The sequence below is a fragment of the Aptenodytes patagonicus genome, chromosome 18 (assembly GCF_965638725.1).
Source record: "Aptenodytes patagonicus chromosome 18, bAptPat1.pri.cur, whole genome shotgun sequence".
NCBI classification, from domain to species: Eukaryota; Metazoa; Chordata; class Aves; order Sphenisciformes; family Spheniscidae; genus Aptenodytes; species Aptenodytes patagonicus.
The window spans coordinates 12,575,001-12,602,430 of NC_134966.1; the positions used below are offsets into that span (position 1 = coordinate 12,575,001).

Genomic DNA, 27,430 nt, shown 5'->3' on the forward strand with positions numbered 1-27,430 from the left:
CAAAACTTACTTTCAAGTATCATTTTATTCAGAGTTTAAGTGTAACAGAAGCGTGGCAGTATTGATAAAACATTCCCGACATGGGAACGCCAGAGCGCAGAGGGTTTCACGGAACAATGAAGTCCTTTGGAAAGTACTATCTGAACAGGACTGTTGTCTCATTTCAGTGAGTTCAAAGACTGCAACTAGACACGAACAAACCCAGATCCAGTTTCAATATAGCATCTCCTCTGTAAGACAGGAATGCAGTCTAGTAAGGGCACCTACAATCAACAGCAACAAAAGACACAGAAGTGAGTACAGAAAAGGGAGAAGTGAATTGAATGTGCCCTCAAGCCAAAGTTAATCAAAGCAGATCCACATTAATTTAATCTGCATAAGGCCAGTAAAATATTTTTAAATGCAAGTGAGATGCCTGGAATTGTGAGATAAAATTCAAGTCCCCAAACAGAGATGATAGTGCAACACTGACATTCAGCCTTCTTATCTGCTACCCCAGGCTACAGTTTGGGCTAGAAGGGTGGCTACGGTATTTCTGCATTGTTTTTGCAAAGTACCAGAGCCACCACGTGCATGTGAAAACACCCCACAGCAGACAGCAGCAGACATGCACAGCCGTCCCCTGCTGCACCTACGCAAAGCGGATTCTTCAAGCGACTGTTCCCACTGCAGAATTCATAACAGTTTTCTGTCTGTGCTTCCAGTTACTTAAAATAAGTGTTCAGCCACCATTACAAGGTGCTTCCTTATCTCATTGTAAATGGCTTTTCTGTATGAAATAACAAAACACATTCTGAAGTATTTTAAATTAAGCCACAGTCAAGCTTAATATATTTTAATCACTGTATGGAAACCCAAGGACTGTCATGCTCAAACTTCCATTACAGTATTTAACTGGTCCCTCTGTACAGGGCTTCTCTCTACCCAGCGAAACCCACCAAATCTGCAGGGGCAGAGGAAACAGTTAAGTGCACTGATTAGGCATCAAAATCATTACAGCTTCGACACAGTAAAGAACAAACCAGGCATTCTTAATATAGGGGTGTTTTATTTAAATACAACTCAGCTATTAGCATGACTCATGTTAACCACCTATTATGAAAGAAAACTTATTTTAGAAAGTGGTAATTTTTCAGTTAAGAATCTTCACCTTAACAAAAGCATTACTGGACTCACCCTCTGTACAGCAGGGCATGTGATCCTACACGTAAGAGAGGGTTATGAAACCCTACATCATTAGCAACGCATGTCACGAATGCCGAGAGATTCTCAGTATTACGGGAGATTTCTCTCCCAAGTTCTTCCGACTGGGTGAGATCTTTTACAGGGAGTTGCTGGACACCAAAGGGAAAGCATGATACCATTACCTGTTTCTGGCACTTATTTTAGGTGTCTTAAGAACCGCAGTGCAGATTTTGAACCGGGTTGAGCAAGAAGCAGCAGCCTGTTTTTCTAAAAACCTGTTCTGCGGCGGTTCATTACCCTGGCATCCCTGTTTTCATACAGTGTCCTCCACTGCAAACCCACTGCACAGGAGGTGTGCTGACCATGCTGAAAAGCCAGCGCGGGCCACGAGGGCAGGGACAGGTGCAGCACCGACGGCCAAAGGCCTGAAGCGGAGCTTCACCAGAGCCACCCAGCCGGGAACACGCCGCTCCTCCTAGCACCGGTCACAGCGGGCAGAGCCTGCTCCTCCTTCCCTCGGGCGAGCCCAAGCATCTCTCAGCGGAGGTGGCTCTCCAGCAAAATGAAATACAAATGAAATGCAAACAAAAGCCAAGGGAAAGGACCGTTTCCGTTTCAGCAAAACAGAAATATCTTTCTCCTGAGGCCAGGTAGGCCCGTGCCAGCCAAGAACATGGAGTGGCTGGTCTCCAGTCGGCGCGGGGGCCGCAGGAGGGGCTCAGCACCAGTGGCACTGCCCCAGCACAGCACAGCTTTGTCAACGCCTTGGCTCTTGGTACCTGGTATAGCAGGAGGTTTCCCAGCATAAACACTGACCCTGCATTTTTATAAAGATTATGTTAACATATATGTTAAATAACACAAACGGTAACATTATAAACATCATTATTTCAACTATTTTAGTAGAGTGCAGGTAGTATGTAAACCACTAAAATTGGCAGAATAAGCAAATGCTTTGGGAAAAAAAAAAAACCTATGCAAACTTATTTAGGATTCAGATGAGGATCATTCTACTCAGCTCAGGGGCAAAACATTTAAATAAAAAAAATGCATTTTTTCACACTGAGAGTTTAATCCTGGATTAATTATTTTAGACATTTTCCATATTAATTAAAGCAGTATCACTTCTTTCTTAAGTTCTTTATCTACTTTCTTTGAGTAAAGCTATTTAATACTGGAGATTGTGGAAAACATTTGTTCACGATTATCCAGACATACAGTCAAACAAGACTGAAACAAGAGCAGCATGCAAAAATGTATTTAAGGACTATCATCCCAAAATGCTGCTAAAAGCTATTAACCAGTACGTGTTAATTGCCACAGCATTCATATTAATTTTCACTTCAGGCCCGACATTGTGGAATATTTCCCCTGATACATTTTAAACAAAGTTTAATTTAAGGAACCGCTTCTATCAACACTTATGAAAATTAACAGCCAAGCAATTAGCACTCATGAATTATCCCTTCCCCCATGCTTTCTACAGCATCATTTTCAAAACAGTTGCTATAAGAGAAATTGTTGGTTTTTAACCCACTACCAAAATTAGCCACAAGAAACCCTGTAACACTATACAGAGATACCATTCCTCGCAATAGGATTTTCAGCGTCTGTCCAGCCAAAAATCATGTTGACCTATTTTTATTTAAATTATCTCCAGCAGTCAAGTAAACCCACAAAACCCCTATAAGGTCAGAAAAGCTAGACTTCCTTACATCTTCAACTAGCAGTCGTGAAAATAGAAATAAAAATATCTTGAGAAAACTCTAGTCTGCATGCAGGAAAGGTTTTGGGCCTTGTAACTCAAGTTTATTCTAGAGCGGAATGATCCCTTCCTTACATTTTGATTGTGGTTTTCCAACTTTCTTCTTTGACTATTTTGCATATCTTTAGCATTTCTTTTTTGACTGTCCTGTAACAATTCTGTGTTTGCTGACATTCTTCTGGGGATGTAGGAGCAGCCATTTGGTGGCAGACATCTCAAAAACTGAATTGACAAGGCATTTTAGTAATTAAAATTTCTTAAAAGGTAGCAGAGACTTGGAAGAAAAATGGACTTGGACTGGCTTCGAAGATGATTTCAAGGGGAACTGTAAACAGAGGCCTTAGGAGTTACTCGTTCAGTACATGGTTCCTACAAAGCTGAACATTTCTAGCATGATTCTCCTCTATTCCAGAAACTAAATACATCTTGGTAACATTTTTCTTACTAGTGGGAATGGCCATGCAGTTGAATAGCTTTGACACTAATACTGTACTAAATCAGTATCCTTTAAGATTAATATCTCAGAGAAAACTCATCGCCATGCTTTCCAGCAACTCATGCAAGTTACACTTGTGATTCGAAAAGAAATATTCTGAATTTCTACAGAATGAAAAGATAACACATGCTTTTAAAACAATTAATGAAAGCAGGCAGGTAATGCGTAGGCAAACTGAATCTTGTGAATCTCACGGTTGTGTCACTGACAAGAGCCATTACAACACCTTGTGTTTCATTTGTGGTACCTGGCTACGGCTTTCAAATCTGTCTTACAGCCAGTCTTATTTTCCCAAGCTTATCAAAAGTCAGCAAGTTGGAACAATAAGGCATCAAAATATGATTTTTCAAATTCTGTAAACAGAAATATACCTGAAGTTATCTATAAAATGGATGATAATTTAATTTGCATGCAGATAAAAGAAATCAATTTGGCCACTGATTTCTTAAGCCTTCAAGTAATTTTCTATACAAATGACAACTGAAGTAATTATAAATAACTAAAGGCTTCTTTTCATACAATGCTCTTAGCAAGAATTTTCAAGATTTATTAACCAAGATGTACAACCCACATGATTTACGAACCATGCAAACAGATGCAGGGGTTAGGTTTACTTTAACCATTTTAAGGAAAAACTTGAAGATACAGCCAAGAGTAGTTATTGTGTGTGTCTTTAGTTAAGAGCTGAAGTTTTACAATGTACATGAAAGCCACAGGTCTGTCCTGTGTAGCTGTGGGGCAAGAATCACCTGAATTCTTGAGCTGATTAGAATGCTTCCATTGTAGTTGCATTTCACAATTCTCTACTATTTTGATAATTAATGAACTGATCAGAACAAGAAGAAATTAGTGCTGTAAAATTTTATTATTTCATAAAATTGCAGAAGTGGTTATGAAAAAGACACTAAATCTGGCAGAAAACACCTGCAAGAAGTAAGCATTTTAATAAATTTGCTTGGTTGATATTACGGCATGCAATGTTTTCTTAATTTTTAACTGATCAGTTTAAAACAATACATCAAATGGAGGGAGAGGGCAGGAAGGACCCTGAAGAGAATGGTTTTATTTGATTTCAGGTCAGTTAGGGAGCTGAATTAGTGGTAAGTTAAAACCACTCAGAAAGCAGTTAAGATGAGTACACACACACACAAAGAGCTTCGATACAGCAAGTAAAGCTTTCCTCATGCTTTGCCAGTGAAACACAAAACGTGTGTTATTCAACAAGCTGAAAATCTGTGTAACAAAACTCAAATATATATATATATATATATATAAAAGAACCAAAGGCCTAGTTATAATGTTAAAGATTTCAGAGCCACTGTGTTCCCTTGAGTAAATACATAATTAAGTAGGGTTTTTTTTAAGACATGTTTAATTAGGCCCCTAGCCCCTCCTCATCCCCCCTGCCTCTCCCCAATTATGTACCATTTCCCCAAGAGATATGTGGCTCTGTTAATTATGTAAATAAGTCATGCACTATTCCCTGAAAGAATTGTATTTATGTGAAAAATACTGCTCATCTATTATCAATAAAAATAAATATGAGACCTACAATATTTCATTAAAAATAATTTTAAAAAGCTAGATGGTTTTCGATTTTACATTACTGTCTGAAAATACAACAAAAAACTGAAGTAAAATAACTCACTACTGAACTATAATGTTTCTTCTACATCTCAGATGGTCAAGTAGGTATTTAAAAATAGACAATACATACAGAAGTATAGAAAATAAATTTTATAAGCATACTATTGACAAACTTACCAGAATAATATAAACAATGCTGTTAAAATTAATATAGTGAGATTATACTCTAACAAAATGCCAATTCAGTTATTCTGGAGAGTTAAAAAGGTATTTTGATTTCTAGATCACAATCGAGTTGATTTGTATCATACCCTACAAATCACAATTGAGTAACATTGAGGTATTTCATTAATATCTCAAACTATTATGTGTAGTACAATTTCCTTCAAATGGACCAAACACCTGCTAAATGCATCACTTTTAAATATGAAAATTAAGATGTTCCTTACAGTCAACTATAATTCCTATTAATACAGTAAAAAGTAGTTAGGATTATCAAAGTGGGAAGGAAACATGCTTAAGTTCCTCAAGTTTCTGAGAAAAATTCTAGCAGGTAGCCTAAATCATGCTCAACTATTAAAGCAACAAGACTGGGACACCACTGAATTACAATAAATTTCTCTTAATAAAGAAGCATTTATTTTATTTTTACTTCCTCTGTGCATGACTGTTGGAAGCACATTTAAATGTTTGCCAAACTGAGATTTCATGACATAAGAACAGCAAGCTTTGAGTTTAGAAAAAAGGCATCTTAGTGTTGTCAGCATCAAAGTACTGCTATCATTTATTAGTGAGACCAGAAATTTTGAAAAACTGAGTTAGCACTAATTACTACATACTAGTAAGTAAGTATAAAATAACAGTAGAGGCAGCTTCTGCTACGTGGACTTCATAGTTTAAAAGTTACCGTTTCACAAATATTCTAAATACTTCTAGATGTGCTAGTGGAATTATATATCTGACTTTCCACTTTAAGAATACTTAACAGAATATGAAATTCTTCCATCACAATGGTAATGAAGCTCAAACTTCATACTCCCACAGGAGACTCCACAAACAAATCCAGCAGAAAACAGATCTGTGCGCTATTTATAATTGTTTTGGAACAATATGACACTGATCCATCACACCAATGTTTATATTTCAGTTTCCAGAGTTTATGACAGAGAAAAATATTTGACAATACGGAGTAACTAAACTGCACACAAGGAAAGACAGTTATCCACAATTCTGAGTACTATCAAATGCAAGCTCTTGAAATGAATGTAGTCAAGGAATGAATTTGACCTACCAGGTTTGTAGCGAACCTCCTCCGTGTATTACATAAATGAGTACTTGTGCAGAACTACATTGTTTAGTCCTTTTTTTGCCCCAGATATTGGCCTGTTGATGCTTCAGTTTTCCACCCTCAAAACAGACAGTGGCTTTTCCCACTCTCATTGGAGCATTTTGATGATAAAGCCAGCATAAATCATGGAACATTCAGCAAGTGCTGTGATGTGGCTAGACAGAACAGATTTTTTTAAAATGCCAAATAACCAATCCTTTATACAAAGGGTCTCATCATCAGCTCTGTAGAGAGATGTCCTAGGACTCTGCCACACTAAATGTTTACCTAACCTGCTGGAGAAGAAAGCAGCACGGCAAAGGTACACCTAATGGTAAGGCATAATTTTGTAATGAAAACAGGAGAAACGGTTCTACCGAACCTGGAACCATTATATTTAAGACTAAGAGAAGCATGTTTCTAGATAACCACTTTAAAATAACTGATGGCCTACTATAAAGTCTAATTAAAGCTAAGTAAATGCACATGAGAACTGCCTAAGGCCTATCATCTTCAGGTCAGGGACCACCTGGATATGAGAGAAAAACATCTGGTCCACTTACCTTGCCGTCAAATTTTGAGTACTCATTGAAGGGGTTATTCAGCTGCAGCGGACACTGTTCAAGTCGTACAGACAGTATCGACTGCTTCCCAGAACATGGAGACTTTACTCTGAAATTCTTTTTTTCAAATAGTGAGCTCAGCTCCTCTGCTGTAGATCAGAAAAGAGATTAGAGTAGTTGTACTAGGAGATGTACAGAGGCTACTGTTTACCACAGAAAGATAACATTGTAAGAGGGAGAACAAAATCCAATATATAAACCAACAAATGCTTTAGCAGGGCAGAATCTACCACCACTCTTTCATAGCCCAAAGATAGAAAACCATAACAAGTTTGAATGATGCCACTGTTTAGGCTGAGGAAGAGATGAATTTTTTCCATACAGAGAATGGAACTGATCACTACAAGATCCATTTGAGTCAAGATAAAAATCAAGATTCAAAGAGAGTATTACGCATTCCTGGTCTTTCTGCTTGCCTACCTTTTTCTAAATGAACAGTAAATGCTATGCTAACAACTGTTGACACATCTACAATACGCCATGCAAAAGCATTTCAAACTGAGCTTGTAACACATGATATTATGCTATATTACAGGACAATCTTATACTACCCCATTCCTATATTATAATGTCGCTATGCTGTCAGCGGTAGGCTTGTGACTACATCTGATCCAAAAGAATCACTTCTTCAGATTTTACTTCTTACGGTAGACGGGATATGGTCTCCTCTCAAAAAAAAAATGTCTAACTTGAAAACACCACTCCAGATAAACAGTCTGGACAATAAAAAAAAAAGCTTTCTAAAAACAAAGGTGATAAGAGCTAGTGACTTCCTTTGTGTGGTCTGTGAAGGCTCATAAAAGCCTCTGGCAAGCAGCTGTTTTTATATGAGGAGACTGCATAGCTGAATTTCCAGCAACAGTTTAACTCAAAATTTACAGGCATACTTAAAAAAAAAGTTAAAAATTAGGTCTCCTTATGTTATAAGGACACTACAAAATCAGGACAGAGCCTGGGGTGTTTTAGCATATTAGTACCAATGGGTCTCATCTGCAAGAAACTGTGACTGAATCTGGACAAGTTTTTTCCACATCTGCTCTAGGAACCAAGTACCCCCAAACTCCATCAATCACTACCTGAGAACCAACACCAGCTCTCCTAGACCAACTCTGCTCTGCGTTCCTTCATTTGGATTCTCTCACATCTCAAAGATTTACATGTTGCTTCTCCAGGGAAATGAAACTGTTTCTAAGGCAGAATGACTTGGGACTTGATCTGCAGGGAGTTGGTTAATTTCTTAAAATGCGAAATTAAAACTTGTCAAATTGTAACTAGTCAAAAGCTCAGCTTATTTGTATCAGCAGATTGCCTGAAAATTCAGACAGTTGGCAAAAGTGCTAAATACTGGCACTAAGTGATACCCAACAGTCTTGTGAGAGGCTGCGATTAACCAAAAAAGCTTGATTAAATACTTTTTAAATGTGGCAATTTAAACTCCATCAGGTATTCTGGGTTTTTTGTACAAGCTTATCTCTGTTTTTTTAAAAAAAATAATCTCAGTTACAATTACACTAGAGTGTTATCCTTAACAGGTATTTCTTGGGCATTTGGAAAGTACTCTGTACCTTAGAATTCAATATAATGGTTTTATTGGTTCAAGTGAAAAAGCAAGTCTTTTACGTTCAGTTTTTGTCTCTAGGGAAATGTTAAGATGATTTGTTTATCGTTTCCTTTGTTGGGATGTGCAAAAAGAGGATCTCAAGAATTCTTCTGCATTCATTATTGACACATCTGTTTTGCTTTGAGTTTTGTATAGCTTTTACTCAAGTCAAATATCTCACATGACTGAAGAGTTTAAATAATAGTACATTCAATAAGATTGTAAATTCAGCTGGCTGAGATAGTTTTCCTTTTGTAGAAAACTTCGTGATTTCAAAAAATTCAACTAATTTAGGAAGAGGAACCCAAAACATTCTAAAGATTGTGCAAAAAGCTAGAAGAAGATAGATCTTCCATTGAGCATTTTGTCAAATAATTCCTGATAGACTTGGGCTGTGAGAGTTCCAATTAAAAACATTGAAAAAAAATTTTAAAATTCTCAAATTTCAGGGAAAAAATCTCATATTTTTACATTAAGCTAGCTTTAATTGCATAATTTTTAATTCTTAATTAAAACTAAGTTTTGCCATTAGTCTATATTATATGTATTTTTCAACTTTTGTGGTTTTGTTAGCTACATGAGCTATTCTATATGGGCTGAATGCAAGGCTTTTGAAAGATTCCCTCGATATATTGTTAATTTACATTTTATATGCTCTGAAATGAATGGAATTAAGATGTAAATACAATGCTTTATTTCTTGCTTTCATCTAAAAATACCTAGTATTTTATAAAAAAGAGTAACCTTTTGTATGTATATCCATATTTGGTTTATAGGACGCACAGACTGCTTTACTAACGTAATTTGATCTCTACGCTGCATGAAGCTGAAGTGCTCTTTTCATTTTACTAAAAAAGAACTGATGCACAGAAAGGTGATGTGAACTGGTGGCACAGCAGAACAAAAAAACCCAAACCTCCAGTGTGTTACACTTCCAGTCAATCAACTATCCCTGAAGCATCTTTATATTTATTAATCCCCGAACCAACTCCAAATGCATGGAGATTTTCTTTTTCAAGTCCATACACTACTACCACCTTGTCTTTCAAACTCATTCCTGACAATGCAAACAGCTTGTCTCACGACAGCAGGCACACAGATGACGAGTAGAAAATATTCTTCTTTTTTTTCTCATTACCATACACAAAATTACTCATCTCTCACTTCCCTTTATCCTGGTTAGTGTACTTTTATTTTTGTACATAGTAATTAAAAATGGGAATCACAAAAAATACTCAATTGCCAGATGCCTCAAATTATGACTCCCTGTCCACCTGCAGGACAGCGGAAATGCTTACAAGAGTTTCTCTCTACAGTAAGGCATCTCTCTGACAAGTCATCTCTGGAGGTGGTGTCATCAGACTCTTTACCAAAACAACAACTTTCCAGCATCCTTCTAGTTTGCATGGTGTCAACCACAGGCTCAACTTTGTCTAAAGCTCAGATAAACACAGTCAGAAGAAGGCAGCCAAATTCCCCCCATCTGAGAACAGCTATTTCTGTTGTTAGTGCTTTCGTACGTATTTTCCAATAACGCTAAACTCAAGGAACAGAACAAAGTCTCATACACACACAGACGTGACAAAGATACAGTGGACACCCTTCAGGGCTCCTCTTTTTCCTGGCCTCTTCCTACTGTGTTGTTCTTCATGCAAATAAGTGAGAAACGTGCCGAATCTCAGTGACTAAGCAGAGAAGGAAAAATCAGCTCTGCCAATAAAGAGAGATACCAAGTGCCTGGAGTTTTTACGTAACTTACTTATTTTTTTATTTGGATTTGTTCTGCAGCAGGGAGGGACTGATCTATTTGACTAGAACTCCAGCACATTCTTGCAGAGGGGGACACCTCCACTACTGCTGGTTGACACATTATGTCTATCTTCAGGGCAGCACGTAAAAGGAACTAAATGTCATGGTGGAGCCCACATGAATAAAAACCCCACAAACAGCATAGACCCAGCAGGAAACTGGAGTTTGAGTGCAATTCACTGTAAAGAAGTATCATGCAGTATATAGTTAGGGATAAAGAAGAAAAAGAGAATTGCATCATCATTGGTCAAATGCCGTAAAATATTGAGCAAAGAGAGTTGGAGGTTATGGTAGATTAAACTCTAAAACCTACAACTCTGCTTACAGAAGTAGAAAGGCAAAAACATTTTAGAATGCATTAATAGAGGTATCAAACACAGCTGAACACTGTACTAAGGATTAGTGCAACTGTGTTGCTCATGTGAGCAGCTTTGTTCACTTCTCTTAAAAAAAAAAGATATTATAGAGCTGGAGAAGGTTCTGCAAATGACAGCCAAGAAGATACAAGGATTTAGGCAAAAAAAGGAGATTACACAAGGACCTCATTAAGATATACACAAATTTTGAAAGAAGTAGGCATGACAGACCACACAAAGGTTTGAATGTGTGTCAAATACAACAGGAATAGATACTAGCTTGAGCTATAAAATGAGAGAATTGAGACAGATTTTTCATTTCATATATTAAAATTTAAGCTATGTAGAACATCCAGTCAGAAATACTTAATTATATAATAAAATAAAAAAAAAAGCAGCATATTTTTTGAGAAATCAGTGATACCAGTTTTTCCAAGGAAAGGCTAGATAAGCTAAGGCAGTATTTATTATGCTTTCATTTAAGTAGATCATATATACACATTATTTCTTAAGATCTTCCCCTTATCTAGAAAAGTAAACACAAAAATATTCTGTAAAAGTAACCCCTACGAAATTCTTCATCACATCTGGTACACCAAATACCACGGGAATAGCTAGAAAGCCGTAACTTACATGGAGATAATGATCCAGCATTTTGAATGACACTTGCCAGACACCTACCCACAGAGCCAAGACATGTCCTGTTCTTTACATACCTCACAATAACACTAAGAGCTTTACTATCTCCATTTCTTGCTCATTGAGACAATAGAAGCCTTAGAAGATAATGATGCTACAAGACGACAGAATACACAAGCCCTGTATTAATACCTTATATTGCAAAAAATAAAGCAACCACTCAAATTAGTTCAGACCAACAAACTAGGTTTTAAACATTTTTTCTTTACTTCGCCTTTATTAATGTGGAATGCTCTAGTCAGAGCTGAAAACAAACGAGACGCCTGTGGCACACCGCCCCGCCAAGCAATAAACTATGGGAAACATGTAACTGGGGAATGGAAGGCAAATACAATAATTAGTATTTCCTCTATGCTTAGGTGAAAATTACAAACTGAAAATGTTGTAACCATCAAAAGCACAAATAAAAACAGTAGGAAAATAGAAGATCTTTTCTTTTTACCTGAGTAAGAAGTATTTCTGTCTTTCCACTGAACATTTTTGCATTTTATTTGATTTTGTCTCTCTTTCCGCAGACGTTCTAGTCTCTGAGCTTGAAAAGAAATATTATAACTATAAGTTTGTCAATGAAAGTTTACTATAAACAAAGACATAATTAACTACCTTTATATGAATAAAGATGTTTTATACTGCATATGTAGGGGAAAAAGTCATAAAATTTTAAAGGTGGCACCCCTGAAAAGCAAATACCAACAAAAACATGAAAATGTTCTTGATTTATAATTGAAATTAGAGGATATAAAACATTAATAGAGATCATAAAGATAGTATTAACATGGAAGAGAATAATAAAATGTGAAAACTTCTGTGATTAATATGACATTTCATTATATAAATCATTAATAACGGTCTTAAAGGAATTTTAATGCACAAATGAACTGAAGTGAATATTACATTACAGGAATAAAATTACTGTTATGAATTACTCTACCCGTTTCAAAAATTAAAGATAAATGAACTCAGACTAGACTATTAAAGTTTTAAATATAAAATCCTTTATCTAAAAATCATGAAAATTATAAAATGTCAAAGCTATATAAATTAGCATAGCTTTTTCTTCAGTGTGCTGAAACAGTTTATAGGTAGTAAAATAAATGATTTGTATCTTCACAACATTAGTCAAATCCTAAAATGAATATAATATTTCTTTACGTATATTTTGACTCCATCTTCAAAATACGGTTTGAAAAAAGCCTCAAATAGTTACAGCATGAAAGAACTTACAGGCCAGGGTACCAGATTAATACCTTAAATTATCTCTTTGTTAACAGTAAGATCTCTCTCAGGAAATGGTCAGCTAAACCTGGTAGAAGCTACCCAAGACAATGACCACAAGAAATACCGATGCTATGAAGTGTCCGCTCAAACTAAGCAAGCAGATCAGACTGGAAAGTAGGACTAACCATGTTGATCACTGAAGGAAACAATTTGCTGGATATATTAACAATTTTGATGTATTGAGATCATTCATTAACTAAAATGGGTTTGTAGAAGAGATTCTAAAATGCTAAATTACTCTGACAATTTTAGATACAATTTGAGTTCCCTGAGCCATTTCACCAATTAAAAAAAGGTTAATAAATATTTTCTATCCCTCCTATTATTATTCTTTCCCATTTAGTCTTTGAACTGAATTGTGGACACAGAAGTGAATTTTTTTTTTTGCCCCCATAAAAACTCTCAACCTGAGAACTGATGAAAAAAATAATACTTTGAGGTTTAACAGCTGTAACAAGCAGTTTAAGGTACAAACACAAACAGGGACTTTGATGCCTATTTCCCATTTAAGTCAACATGAGGTTAGTGCCTAAATACCTCTATGTATCTTACTCTTAATGAAATAAGTGAAGACATATCCCCACTTATAAGTTTAAATATTGGGTAAAACGCTATTGTAGCGTAGATATTTTATTCTGAAAGAAAAAAACTTTTTTTTTTTCCAATTACTGTCCAGACTATAGCTCAAAATTACCTTCCAAAACCCTTTCTTCCCAAATGGGCCATCACAAAATATCTGTTAGATTCATATGTAAACAATGGATAGAGGAAAAAATGTAGAACAGAAATAAGAATAACGCATATTTTTATCCTATTTGGATTTTTCACCCCTTGTCAAAACAAACGTACTAAAGCGCAGTCACCATCTTCACTAACTTCATCCTATTCTTCTATCTGTAGTTGATCACAAATGATCATTTACTGTCGGATTGTATTACAGCAACTCCAGATTAGATGGAATTATCAGTACCTATTAGAAGTCTGAATTATTTAAGGTTCATTCCCACAAGAAGCATGTTAGTTTGAAAGCCTTCTGTGTGAAAAATGTCACTGACCAAATGTAGCTCTTGTTTCATTAGCTATTAGCAACTAGATGAGCCTTTGTTTCTAGTCGTGTGGATTGGGAGAATTTGCTGCTTTCCCATATACCCAACAGCCTGCACAGACCCGTCTCCACTTTAGTTTTTTATAACCCCTCCGGATGCGGCAGAAAGAAGGCAGTGGGGAGATGGAGCCCAGAGCCAAAGACCACCTACGACTCATCTAGCTCCTGTAGAAAAGGAGGAGGAATTCAGTGGCAGACAACCCCCGTGTTCTCCCCAAACATGATGCGCAAAACCCTCACGTCTCACCCACTTCACATCCCTTCCAAGACTAAGGGGATAACTTTGATATTAGAATGCACATAAAATTCATTTCCAAATTTGCATACCCACATGAGAACAACCTAATAACCAACACGTCTGTAGTCTCTACAGAGGTGTGTTGAGTCTTCTACAGTAACACATTATTTCTACAATTTATGAAAAGGATACTATCCTGGTAAGGTACTTTATAATAAAACAGCTTTGCAAAAGATAATAAAAAGTTATACTTCATCCAAAAACAATGGTTAAAGACGGCATAAGCAGAAATAATTTTATTTAGCAGGGTATAAAACCAAGGAGAATAAGGAAGAGCTTGCATGTTAAAAAAGTCGGCCACTATTACCTGTTGATACACAAAATTACACTATCTTCTCTCTCCAAACCTAAAAATCATTATCTGCTTTTCAAAGAACAAATGTTCCTGCTCTTGCTAAATCTACTCAGGTAGTTATGGATTAAGTAAAAAAGAAACATCCTTATGTTTGCCCATTTTAGGAGCAAAAATTGCAGATTTCACAGTTAATGAGTTTTGTACTTATGAGATGTATGAACAGTTTGTTCTATGCATGTATGTATCTGTTTTTTTCCATCAAGAACTTAGATAAGTACTTGTGTAATGCAAAAAGCATTTATATTAAAAATAGTTAACTTTATTTAATTTATTCCTCTTCCTGTATTTTTGAAAAGGGTTCAGTACTGATCAACTTGCATTCTTTGTAGGCTTTTTTCCACCCCACTCTGTTTCAAATCATAGCCTGATTGCCTCGATGATTGTATTAGGTTCCTGGTGGTACCAGCACACACAATGGAACATAAAAGACATGCCAGATGAAAAGAGGCAAAAAACTGGCTCCCCAATGGACTGAGTGTTCTAACCATTATTTTAGAATATGCCACCAATTGGAAACTGAAGTGGTTTCAATCCATAATTTAAATTGAGATTATTCTATCAGTCTACTCACTTCATGAAATAGTCCTTCAGAATTATTTTTTGGAGCAATTATATAAAACTTTAAACTTTGCCTCTCCTTCCTCATAAACTATACCATCAACTGAACTAAACAAGTCCTCAAGGACAATGCTAGGCAGCCTGGCACACTAAACTCTTCACCGCGCCTTAAAGTCAGTTGCAGCTATATATTCAGCTTATTTCCAAATCTAACTCTCCATCACAAGAGATCAGTGCCCTGTCTTTTCTGTAAATTTTGACAACTTCTTATCTGTAAAAGGTATTTCAAGATATTCAATACCATACAACATTTTACTTGTTAGGTAGAGCACAGATGTTTTTTCTGAGCTCTAGGTGGTGTTATAATACCTTCAGAAATAATTTGAAAAAAATGTATACTGTAACAGAAAAAAAAAAAAAAAAAAAGATCAGTATTGACCACCCTGCACCAACCTTTTCATATATGTTTTATATCACAGAATTTTTGTTCATAGCATTCCTTGGGTATAAGTAGAAGTCTGAATATCCCTCATATGAAACAACAAATGGGACAGCTTTCTTCCAGTCAAGACAAACTGAGCATATTTTGAAAACGTGTACACCCTTAAACCTCCTAATTTAGTACCTTAAATCCTAGCTCAAGGTTTTTCTCAGAAATAAAACTTCAGAAGACAAAATATAGACAAATCATTCACTTTGTTGGCTCACATCAAACTTCATTCCTCTCTTTTATAAGAAATAGATTTGATGCCTCACTAGGTAGATTCTTCTCAGAAAATAACTATCCTGTTCAAAAATTAACATCCCTCCAGACATTAACAATAGAAATATCAAAGACTGCTCATGTACTTTGGATTTAGACTTGATGTCTTTACAATTCAAATTTTTTTATATATAAAACTGACTACCTCAATGTTCCTCTGTACATGAATAAGTAAAACAGCAATTAAAACTCAGTTGACAGCGCACTAAAGTAACTGAATCATTACATGTCCTTTTATAAAAAGGGTCTCAACATTACAAAAGGAAAAGTTTGACAGATACCTAGGTAGGCATGCTCTGATTTGTCCATGCAAGCCAGACTAATAGAAACTGAATTTAAAAGGCTAACGTTATCTTGGCTGCAAACATCACCTACCTGTGTTTGATCGTCTTCTGATTCCGAAGTCCCAGCTTGAGGTAATATCAACTGATTGGGAATATATATAGCCCTGAGTCTCACCGTTGCTTCCCTGTGTTTCTGAACCACTGTCCCCATATGCTGACGAGGGATTAAACTTCTCCAGGTCGACATCGTGATCTATCAGGACCATTTCACACATCCCTGTGTCATCACTGGTCACGTGTGACTGCCGAATATGAGCAAGTATAATTGTTGGGTTGTCCAGGAAAGCCATTCTGTCCACAAGTCCACCACTTCACTGTACTATCTTCTCTCCATCTTGTTTCATGGACACAGGTGCCTAGAAATATAATGTACACAGCATTTTAGAAACAAAACAAAACAAAAACCCAACAAAACCCCTGATTCAAGAAGGCTTATCTTTTGGATGCACAAAACCTAACTGACTCAGTTTTGTACAGTGAATTATTTTAATTCTGCTCCAGTTTACTTAAGTTACACTGCTTGCTGAGATCTACTTAAAGAACAGTGGTTTTGGAGGACAGCTTGAAACCTGAATCCCAAGACAAGAGAACACAACAGACACCTACAGACAGGTCTCATTACAACAAATGGTTGCTATAAGGCAAAATAGATCTAAGTACTACACATAGAAGGACGGAGAGAAAATACACACAAGAAACATCTCTTGATTCAAATTAATAAATTTACAAAACCAAATAGGGTTTTGAATTTCTTTTCACGTATTGTAATAGCGTGTTACTGCCTTTCTTCTGCCTCTACATACCAACTCGTTGATTATTTTATCATAGACCCTCTTCAGGTTTTGTATTTCCAGGAAAAACTTTAAACACAAAGAGATTAGTATCTCAGGGCAGAATATTGAACATCTGCTGCTGCATCGCGCTTCATATAGGGCAACTGTTGTAATACAGAATAAGCTTTATGATCATACACCACATGCCTGAATCCTTAAGCACTTTAGCAACAGTAATTGCCGCTTACCTAAAATACTTCATTCAGAGTACTCAAGCAGCCTTACAAAGTAAGTGCCCTCAAAGTAGAGGGCAAAAAAGAAGAGAAAAAACAAACCAACCAACCACAAAACCCAAACCACACTCAAGCTGTTATCCTATTTTACTGGAGCTGTGGATTTATAGTTGTGTTAACCTAATTCAAGTCTGGGCTGCCTCTGAAAGGGGCAACTCCATGCTCCTGCCTGGCCCCAGTCAGATATTTCCACCACGTCCCAAAGGCTGGCATTAGCACTTGTGTAGCTGTGAGGTGGGTTGGATAAAAAAAAAAAAACAAAACCAAACAAAAGACCTGCTGAAAATAACCTGAAAAGAAAAAAAAAATTAGTCATTTTCAGGCTGATCAGTCCGCCAGTGAACAGCTGCAAGAGCACCAGCACCAACATAACACAGGCAGCAGGAATATCAAAAGATGGAGGAGAGCCGAGGTTCCCCTTTCAGCAGTGGTGCTCACGGCCAGCTCACAGCGACCGCGAAACCTCAGCCTGAGGAGGAGGGAGGTTGGTGGGGTTTTAAGTCTGAGCTCACAGAGAGATGCATGACCAGACATAAATTCCAGAAGTTCAAAATCCCCACTGCTTTTCTAATCATTGGCATATCTGAGAAAAAAAACCCAACATTTTAATACCAGCTATAGAACTAAGCGTGTTTATTTAGTATTTTGAACATAGAAACAACAACAACAACAAAAAAACCCCTATCATTGCTGTTTGCAAAACTTCTGTCAGCAAGAAGAAAATACCAAAGGAAAAGAAACAATTTTAAATCATGCAAAGCCGTATCCCATGAAAATGTAGTAAAGGCAGCTGGCCTTTTCCTGGCAGATTTTAAAAGAAGAAAGTGAAAGAAAGCATCAGACAGGCTTGTTCCAGGACCAGCAAACACATTTCATCATTTCCCCTGTATGCGTCCAAGGGGAAAGGTGTATTAACATATAGAGACCCATGAAGCAGCTTCTGCATTTGAATAGTTGGAAGCAGAAGGAATACTTTATTTGGACACTCAACTAATCACGACAAAAGCAAAATTTTGAAGGTGTATTGTAAATTGCAAACCCACCATCCCTACCAGTATCCTCCCTACCACCAAACATCAGCATCCACTAATTAGAACATTCAATAGAGATTTACATCCTTCATAATTTTAGGCTTTTTTTTGCTCCCTTGGCCACAAATATTGCCAAGTTTTTCCTGAGAGACTGTGTCCTTTCTGCTTTAAAAGATACAGACAAATTCAAAAGTATTATATTAAACAACAGACCCAGCAGCAAGAAGGAATTCAATAAAAGAGTGGTAGAGAAATAAAACTGACATGCCGCTTGTTATTAATATACTAGTCCTACCATATATTTTAATAAATTATGCTATTAGCTAAATACGCTCCATCAGTATCCTTGGAGCTACTCAGAACCCAATTGGATAAGGCCCTGAGCAACCCGCTTTAGCTGGCCCTGCTTGGAGCTGGGAGGTTGGGCTCGATCTCCAGAGGTCCCTGCCAACCTCAGCAACGCTGTGACTCCAAGTTCTATTTTTTATTTTCTGACTACTTCCATTACAGAAAGTAGGCCTGCCCTCCCTGAAGGATTTCTCATTGTCCTCAAAGTGAGAGGCCGTAAGGCAAATATCCTACCATAAGGCAACCGTCTCCCGGCTGTAATTTACGTGTTAAAGGCCTTTAAGCCCTAACAGCGTGACTAGTATTGTGAGATTTAGAGAATACAGACACGACTAAGTATACAGTATATGGATATTTTAAAAAGTGCACTGAGAATGTTCTTTAAATTTAATTATTTACACACCGCTTATTAGAAAAGGCCATGCTTACCTGCAAGCAGTAAGAACTTGTTTAAATAAGCAACCGCCTTAGGCTTCTAAAAGGTCTGCAAACTCCCAATCAAAAATTACTGCTGCCCCATCAATGTGTCATATAAATGCTGGCATGTTAATTGTGTATTTATAAGATTGTTAATGGTTAGTTAATTTACCTCCCACACTATTATTGTACTTGAAATGATTTAATGTCTGCTAAGGGAGTTAACAACATGTAACAGCAGATGCGAGAATTTTACCTTTATACTCTGCACCCCGACTTCATGCTATTAACAGTCCGTGTGCTAAATTACCCAAGCTTCTTTACAATTTTACATATGCAATCACTTTTCCCATAAACATGAACAGCAAAAAATTGCCAGAAATTCTATTTCAAACTCTAAAGTTTAATACAAACACATTTTTCCTTCCTCCTCTTCAGAATTTTCAAAAGGATACATTAAAACTGATTTCTCAATAAAATAATGTTAACTGGAAATCCTATGAACAGTTAACACCCCTCAAAAAAACCAAAACCAGAAAAAAGTTCAGACCCCAAAATTCAGTTCAGATTTTTATGCCATATTTTAATAGTTGCTATCTACACAATTCTAACTGGTTCTTCCTTTTGATAAAGGCAAAACACAATTAGATGGCACAGCCCTGGTCGAGGAACAACGACCTCCAATGAAGTAAAAGAATTCAGAGAAGCAAAGTTCAATTTTGCAGACCTTTACATGAATACCTTTAAGCCTCCGTGCCGTCAATTTCAGCAGAATTACAGATACAAGATCAATTTCTAGATCTACTGAGATTTGCCAGCATACCACCTCTTCTGTATTCCTTATCCCCACACAGGATTATCACATCCACATGCACTAGCTGAATTTAGCGAAATCCGGGGACTTTCTGAGCATCAGCAACTTATACATTCTTCAATCATAAACAAAAAATAAATGTTCTTTTAATACTTGCACTACATAAATATTATTCTACTATTAAATAAAATACTTTGCAGAGAGCTGCCAAGCATACTTTATGCAAACACTAAAAATGAAAAGAGCAACGTGAAACCTATGCAACCTTAACGGTATCTATGTATGACATGATATACAGGTTAGTGTTACGATAATACACTACTTATCGGCACACGCCTTCCATGATTCATCACATAGGTGGACAGAGCTGAATCAGCCCTTCACTTTCTTCTTGATCTCTGTTATTCATCTGTCCTACTTTCTGCGTATTATCTGACCGACACCCTGGCTACAAATGCCCTCTCTCACCTTCTCCTTGGTCTCATCACTGTATTACTGAAGTGCCCCAAAGACCACGGGGAGCACAGCGCCCTGCTAGTCTTGCGCAGTTGTAGAACATCCTCAAAGATGTAAAATTGCACCATCAAGAGGCTGAACGACTCGCCAGGTTTCACAGGAACTTTGTAGCAAAATCAGACAGCTGATTTTTACCAGAAGTATTCCTCTTCCAGTAACCCACTGCTATACTTACGGCATCTATAGACTTTCACAGCAAGTGAAGCAAGGCTGTTATGCAGATCAACCTTATTCATAATACAGCATACAATAAGTAATGCAGAAGGTTCTAACAAATCATTCAGCTCCCCGTAGGTGACACAAAGGTCTTGAAAAGAGGATGTGTAGTTATACAGGCTGTACCTTAAACACACAGATGAACACATCTGATTTTGGGGAGGCAACTTCACAAGTGTATTAAGTGTTCTGGTGATGCTCCTGCTTGCCTGATACACTGTACTTATTTAAATAAAAGGAAGATCTTCCCACTTTCCTTTCCCCACCAAAAACTCCATACATACCCCAAAAGCCAGTCTGATTTATATTCACGTTATCCTACATCAAGTGTCAATGAGATATCAAAGCAAGTGTAAGATAAGGGGAAAGGACAAGCTAAACACACCCCTCTTATGATTGACATCCTTCCCATCCATCCTGTCAACCCACCACGTCTCAGCGCAGACAACGGTAGAGACAGCTGGAAGCGCCGTCTTGCTGCTCCAGTGCTGGATCACACTGACTTGTGGGACTGCAACCATGTGTCAATCTGTTCTTACCGCTATTTTCAGCGGAAAACGTTTGACCTTGAGCATGAAAAACGCTGAGCGCAGGTTACTTTGCTTTTGGGAAAACACAGTTATTTTGGATTGAATTTTCTGTTTTGTTTTAAATACACATGGTTGAACTTGACAAAATCCCTCCCTATTACTGCCCAGTGAAAGGTGGCTCTTCACTACACTACATGCCGGCAGCGACAGCCGAGGCCGACCGTGTTCCACTTTCACGCCTGCCACCCCCGAGTCTGCCTTCCACTGCACCCCAGCCCTCCGCTCTGCTCCCTCTTCTGACCTGCGGGCTCCTTAAACATTTTCTGGTGGAACTATGGACTTCACTTGGTAAAGTGAAACTAATGACAATAGGCACATTTTCGGGCACCGCACTGGTCCCTGTAAGGCGTTTACAGACATCAGGTTAAAAACTTACAGCTCCACCAAATGCAATCTGGTTACCACTGGCTCATCTTCGACTTGGAGGACGATTGTTCCTAAAACGGCAAGCTGACGCCACCTTTTCATGACATGCTACAACTGGTCAAAGTACAAGAAAAATTTTCCTCACAGAAAATTTTGATATTTATGCCTTTCATGCTTCAAAATATATCACGTATGGCACACACGGAAATTTGCTCACAAACCTCTATATAAGCTAGAATAAATGATAAGAATCAGAGAAAGCTGTAAGCAACTAAAAATGTTCTGCTACAGGAAAGAGCTACAACTTGAAATTCTACCAATTTTAATGGAATAATTTCAAGAATCCTTCAGTTCAAATGGCTAAAAGCAGCTGTAAATTCTCCACAAAACCAATTTTTTGTGGCTTTGTCAAGCCAATTCCTGCAAGGTTATTTTGCTCTCTAAATTATAAAAGTAAAAAGTGAGAAGCAGGAAAAAAAATTTCTCTCTTCTATTCTGCAAAGCTGTAGCTTTTTTTTTTTTTTTTTTTTTTAGAAGAAAGTATGTTTAAATTGTCCTCCTTAAGGAAGTAATAAACAATTAAAGCCCTATTCAAGGTAAACAAAAATACTCCAAACAAAGATGCAAATTCTGGAAGGTACAACATGGATTTAAAACAATTACTAATAATCTCAAAATACAGCAGGCTGGGAGAATTATATAACATTACAGGTCATCTTATCGCTCAAGGGCTTCTGTAGTCACTGGACTTAAACACCTCTCTGACTGTAGCTCTTTAAAGTGATCTTAAAAACTAATGAAAAAAATGGGCAGACTAGAATAAAAAATTGATATCCTCCACCCCCCCCATACAAGCTGGAATAGGACGGTGCGAACATACTTCAAAATTTATGATTCAGGTTATACGAAATAATTTCACAGTTAACTTCTGTCTGCAATTGCACAAGAAATGGTTCTGGTTATCTACATTTGCAGCAGTACAAATAATCAAAACCCTTGAATGCCAGACAGACTCCTGTGCATGCAGGATAAAGGAAAGTGAACCGCAATATATGAAAATTCAAGTTTATGTTTCAACAAAAGCTCAAGTGCATTTAAGAATGAATACTTATCTAGAGAAGCTGTCACTCATGCTTTGGGTCCTATCATTAAAAAGCAAATAATCATTTAAAGTCATTTAAAGAGGCGCTCTTTCACAAGTGAAACTGGAATTTGAAAGTTATGATGAGAAAACACTACATTACACACAACTTCCAACAAATTATTTGCTAGTTTTCAAACCTGTAAATCAGTCTGGCATTAGCTATATATTCCTATGTTTATGAACTGCTTGGAATTTGGCTGTGTTTTTGCTGTCATACTAATCAGGATGCAAATTATACCAACTCAGATATTTTAATTATTGAGCTTTAGGGAAGGAGGGAGAGAATATTGGAGTATGTATGGAAACTGCATACTCTCCTCTGTTTCCTCATCTTGTCAAATCTTCATTTAATTGTAAACAAGTTGATTCTCAGCTAACCTGAGCTATCTTGCATCAAGATTTTAAGCAAATAAATAAGCATAAAAAAATGCAGAGATTATAAATTAGGGCAGACAAATCTGTATCTAGATTCACGCCTGCAAAGAGCATTCTATCAATATCGTGAAATGCTAATCTCCTAATTAACAACCTAATTAGGTAATTATGGCTTTGCAGAGGGATGCCTAAATGAAATATGACAACATGGTCACCTCTTTATATGGCACCTGTGGGCCTTTTCAGCTGTCACTGCGAAGAGTGCAATATCAATTTGAACAGATGACAAAGTGTTGTCATTTTTCATTCTGATACTGTACTGAATGGTTTGGATAGGAGCAGTTTAGAAAAGCGGCATCTTGCCTGTTTTTTGCCTAATCTAAATATGTGCAAACACTTTGCTTAATTTTTAATGTCTATGATTATGCTTATATTTTCATACTGGCTAGCAAGCATTACCTAACACACACATTACATCTGCAATGTCATACTGTGATGACCCACCACGCTGGAATCCCTATTACCTAATTTCACAGCATGTGTTCATGAGAATTTACTATCCAGAAAAAATACGAGTATTTGAGTTCATTTTTAAGGCTTAACTGCCAGTTTTAAAATAACAAAACAAAAACAGAGTACCTTTTAAATAACACATTACAATTTCCATTTTATTTTTTATTCCTGATAAACACTCTTTTCCAGAAGTGGGGAACAGCAGTCACTGTCCATGAGCAGGTGAAGCTGACTGTACTTTTGCTTGCACAGAAAGCTGGAAAGGAATACTTTCAACAATGGCACTGCACTTTCACATGGAACCATGATTTTTCATTCATATGCCAAAAATGCTTTGAAGACAATTCACTAAGTTTTAACATTCCTAAGATGAACAAATAAAATACCTACTTGCAAAGAGGAGGATAAAAGCGTAGACTCGGACTGCTCAAACATTAGACTAGAACGTCTATTTTGGCTCTTCTCATTGTGGTATTCAAGAGCCCAAAAAAACCCCATAGATTTTACAAACACCTATACAAACTTCAATCTTTAAAAAAAAACCAAAACAAAACAGAAAGCTTCGATATTTTACCTTTTTTTGCCTGTATAATATTGAGAGAGATGCCGTGTTGTTTGGGTTCTCCTGAGCAAAACTAGCTATGTCTACACCGCAATTAGCAAGTGAGCATGGCAGTATGGCGTTATTCATAAATTGCCTGTATTTCACTCATACAGCTGCTTCGTAAAGCCTGCCTGGATGCGCTGAAGCCAACCTTGACTGAAAGGTGTTTTAAGCACGTGAAGGTCCACAGCCTGAAAGAGCGTGCTCTGGGTGGACCCAGGACAAAGCGTGGGCGCTTGCTGTAGCTACAGCCGGCCCACGGGATCTTCAGAACAGCCTCTGCGCAGCACTGCAGAAGTGCCACAAACACGCTTGCTGGTCCTCGACACTGATGTGCAGTTGGGTTCATCCAGCATTTGTGTTAAACAGAAGCATATACCAAAACAAACGGTTTTGTATTTGTAATTTTTTTCAGTTTGTTGCCATTCCACTTCTGATTGCATGAAAATATTTTTATTGCATAAAAAGGATGATCATAATTGTATTTTTTTATAATATAACAGGGTGCAAGCTGCTTCTGACTTCACAAATGCTCATGAGGATAATACCTGCTTAAAAAACTCCCGAGGCTTCAAGCCCCTTTGGGATTCTACGTCAAATGTAACTGGACAGATTCACATTTCTTCAACAACAGATGAATCTCCCTTTCCTCTGGCTTTTAATTTTTGTCTCAACAAATTTTTGGTCTGTCTCCTTCAAGAGCACACAAAACATATCAAGGAGCTTTGCTTTGCTTTCAGAATAACTGATTTAGATACACTACTTCTTGAGCAATACGGAAACAAGGTAGGGATTACCCTCGTGCTGTCTCATATAAGAGCTTATATCGAGCTCAATATAGACAGCTTATAGACAATGAATAGCTAGATATCACAGTTTAATAAAGCTTCTCAGCAGACACACAATTAATATTAAAACGCATCCCGAGGTCTCTGTTAGAGGTACTGTCTAACAGAAAAGCCCTCACTTGGTCACTTCTGAGAGAGGATTGCTGCTAGCAAAACCTAAGACAGCAAACTCACTGCAAGGCACATCTCAGACATGAGGCAGTGTCACACCCACGAACCGCCACGATACCAACGATACAAATACTTTGCAGTGCTGATGCCCCTGCAATAGCATTCTGCGTGCTACTAGGGCCAGCACTGCTACATTTCTGCTTCCACAGCCCTACACCCCAAAGCTCCCAGCCTGTCCCTTCCAGTAGCTAAAAGGGAAGAACTGAAGAAAGCCTGAGCTCTCCCTCCCCCTTCCTCAGCAAGTGCCACTCGTCCATCTCCGAAGCACAGCGTCAACCAGAGCTGCCTCACGGGCGATCTGCCGGTCCTACACAGGGCTGCACTGCTGTCGGGGGCGTGCAACTTGCATCCTGTTTATTTGCTGTCCATTTGTTAATAAAACTGACCTTTCAATGCGGGGGTCTATTTCTCACGCTCCCAACTTAGGAAGTTTGGGAACATTCGTGCTACAGAATGCACAACACACAGATCGTTCCGCCAAGCTGCTGCACCTGCTGCTGAGGCCTTTGCTGATCAAAAGGGAAATCTACCCAAGATCTCAGCTGTTAGACACATTTGTTATTTGTTGCAACTGGGTTGAAGCAGTTAAACCAACAAACAGATGAGGAAAGGGTGTAATAAGACAGACCTGAAACATGACTGAGAAAGAAATGTACTAAATTGGTCCTAATCCACCGCTTCAGTTATTTCTGTACAAGTCTATACGTAGACAATGATCTCAATTTTTTTTTTAACCTAACCCAAAAAAGTGTCCGTGAACAGATTTGCTCTGAATTTGAAAAAGCGACTGAGAGAGTTTAATTCCCAACCTTGCACCTACCTGAGAATCCCCTGAAACCTAAAATCATGTAGAACATACTCAGAAAATCCAAGCTCGGCTCCGGCGTTTCTCATTTAGACGATCGCTAAACTTCCACTAGCACCGCAATCAACTCCTACTGTTGCATCTCCTAGAAACCACTCCTCGCTCCCTCACTGATATTCCTGCAGCGCGAACGCCAGCCCCGATCGCCGCTCGCACAGAAGACCGAAGAACGCAATCCAGCCACGCGTTCAAGCGGGATCACGCCAAAAGCGCTCCTCTTGCGAACACCCGAGCAGCCAGAGCGACAACCCGCAGGCTGTAGAAGAGAGAGAGTTACGAGGTGCGCAATCAGTAACCTGGCCGGAGCGACGGCGCCGGGCCGGGCGGGACCCCAGGGCACGCCGCGGGCCTCCAGCCTCCGAGCAAGCGCGGCGCGTTTCCAGTGCGGCCCCCGGAATTCCCTCACCTGTCTGCGGGCTCCACCCCACGCCCAACGCCGAGGTTTTAGCCGCCCTTACCTATCCTTCCCCTCAACCTTCACTGCCGGGTGCTCGATCGGCCGGTTCCGCCGACCCCCGCGGCAGCCGGCGGGGGGCCGCGCATCGGACGGCGCCTGCTCCGCCGGGGGACGTTACCCCCGCCCTGCTCCGCAGGGGCGGCAGACGCCCGGCGCTCCCCGCGGCGGCAGGCAGGCCTGTCCGCAGACGCCCGGGGCAGCCGCGGGTCCTCCTGCCCGCAGGAACATCGCTCCGATGCCGCAAGGGCTCACGCTTCGCCACGACGCGCCGCTTCTCCCCGCGGATTTACCGCGGGCTTTTATTTGAAGAAATACGGGAGGGGTTGCAGCACGGAGCGCCGCTGCCTCGGTCAACCGGCGGGACGCCCCGGGAGAGCCGCCGGACCCGCTGCCGGCCGGTACCGGGCAGGACACCCCGCGGCCGGGCCCCGGACCGCCCCTCTGCGACACCCGCCGCGGCGCTGGGGCGAGGGCCCCGCACGCCTCCGCACTTACAGGCTTCGACGCCGCTCCGTGGGGCCGGGCCGGGCGCCGCCGCCTCCTCCCCCGCCGGCGGGCCGGGGCCGCCGCTTCCGGGGCCGGAGGACGCCGCGGAACGGGGAGCGCTGGGCCGCGCCGCGACCCGGAAGCACCGCCTCCGGAAGTGACGACGCCACCGCCGGCGCGGCCGCGCGCACGCGCGCGCGGCGGCGGGAGCGGAGCGGCGGGAGCCGCCGGCGGGGCCCCGGGCTCGGCGGGCGCAGGGCGGTGAGGGGGCCGCGGCCCCTGGGAGCGGCGCCGCGCCCGGCAGGGCCCCGCGCCCGGCAGGGCCCCGCTCCGCCGCACTCGCAGCCCGGGCGGCGCGGCGCGGGCGCTCGGTGCCTCGGGACCGGCCCCTGCCGGGAGTTCACGTCGCGCTTTGTCCAGCACCGGGCCCGGGGGGGGCGCGGAGCGGCCGGCCG

At 39.4% G+C, this 27,430-nt stretch overlaps 1 protein-coding gene across 4 annotated transcripts in view; it reads right to left on the minus strand.

Moving 5' to 3' along the window:
- MAPKAP1 (MAPK associated protein 1) overlaps positions 1-27,026 on the minus strand; it is a 109,856-nt gene extending 82,830 nt beyond the window's left edge. For 3 of the 4 annotated variants that reach the window (XM_076355283.1, XM_076355284.1, XM_076355280.1), the window contains exons 1-4: positions 26,985-27,026; positions 16,180-16,504; positions 11,890-11,979; positions 6,924-7,072 (exon numbers count right to left, since the gene is read on the minus strand). In XM_076355283.1, the coding sequence (XP_076211398.1) occupies positions 6,924-7,072; positions 11,890-11,979; positions 16,180-16,438 (498 nt within the window). In that variant the 5' untranslated portion in view covers positions 16,439-16,504; positions 26,985-27,026. The remainder of the gene's footprint in view (positions 1-6,923; positions 7,073-11,889; positions 11,980-16,179; positions 16,505-26,984) is intronic. The other variant, XM_076355282.1, reaches the window with a different exon arrangement.
- Between the last annotated feature and the right edge of the window lie 404 nt (positions 27,027-27,430).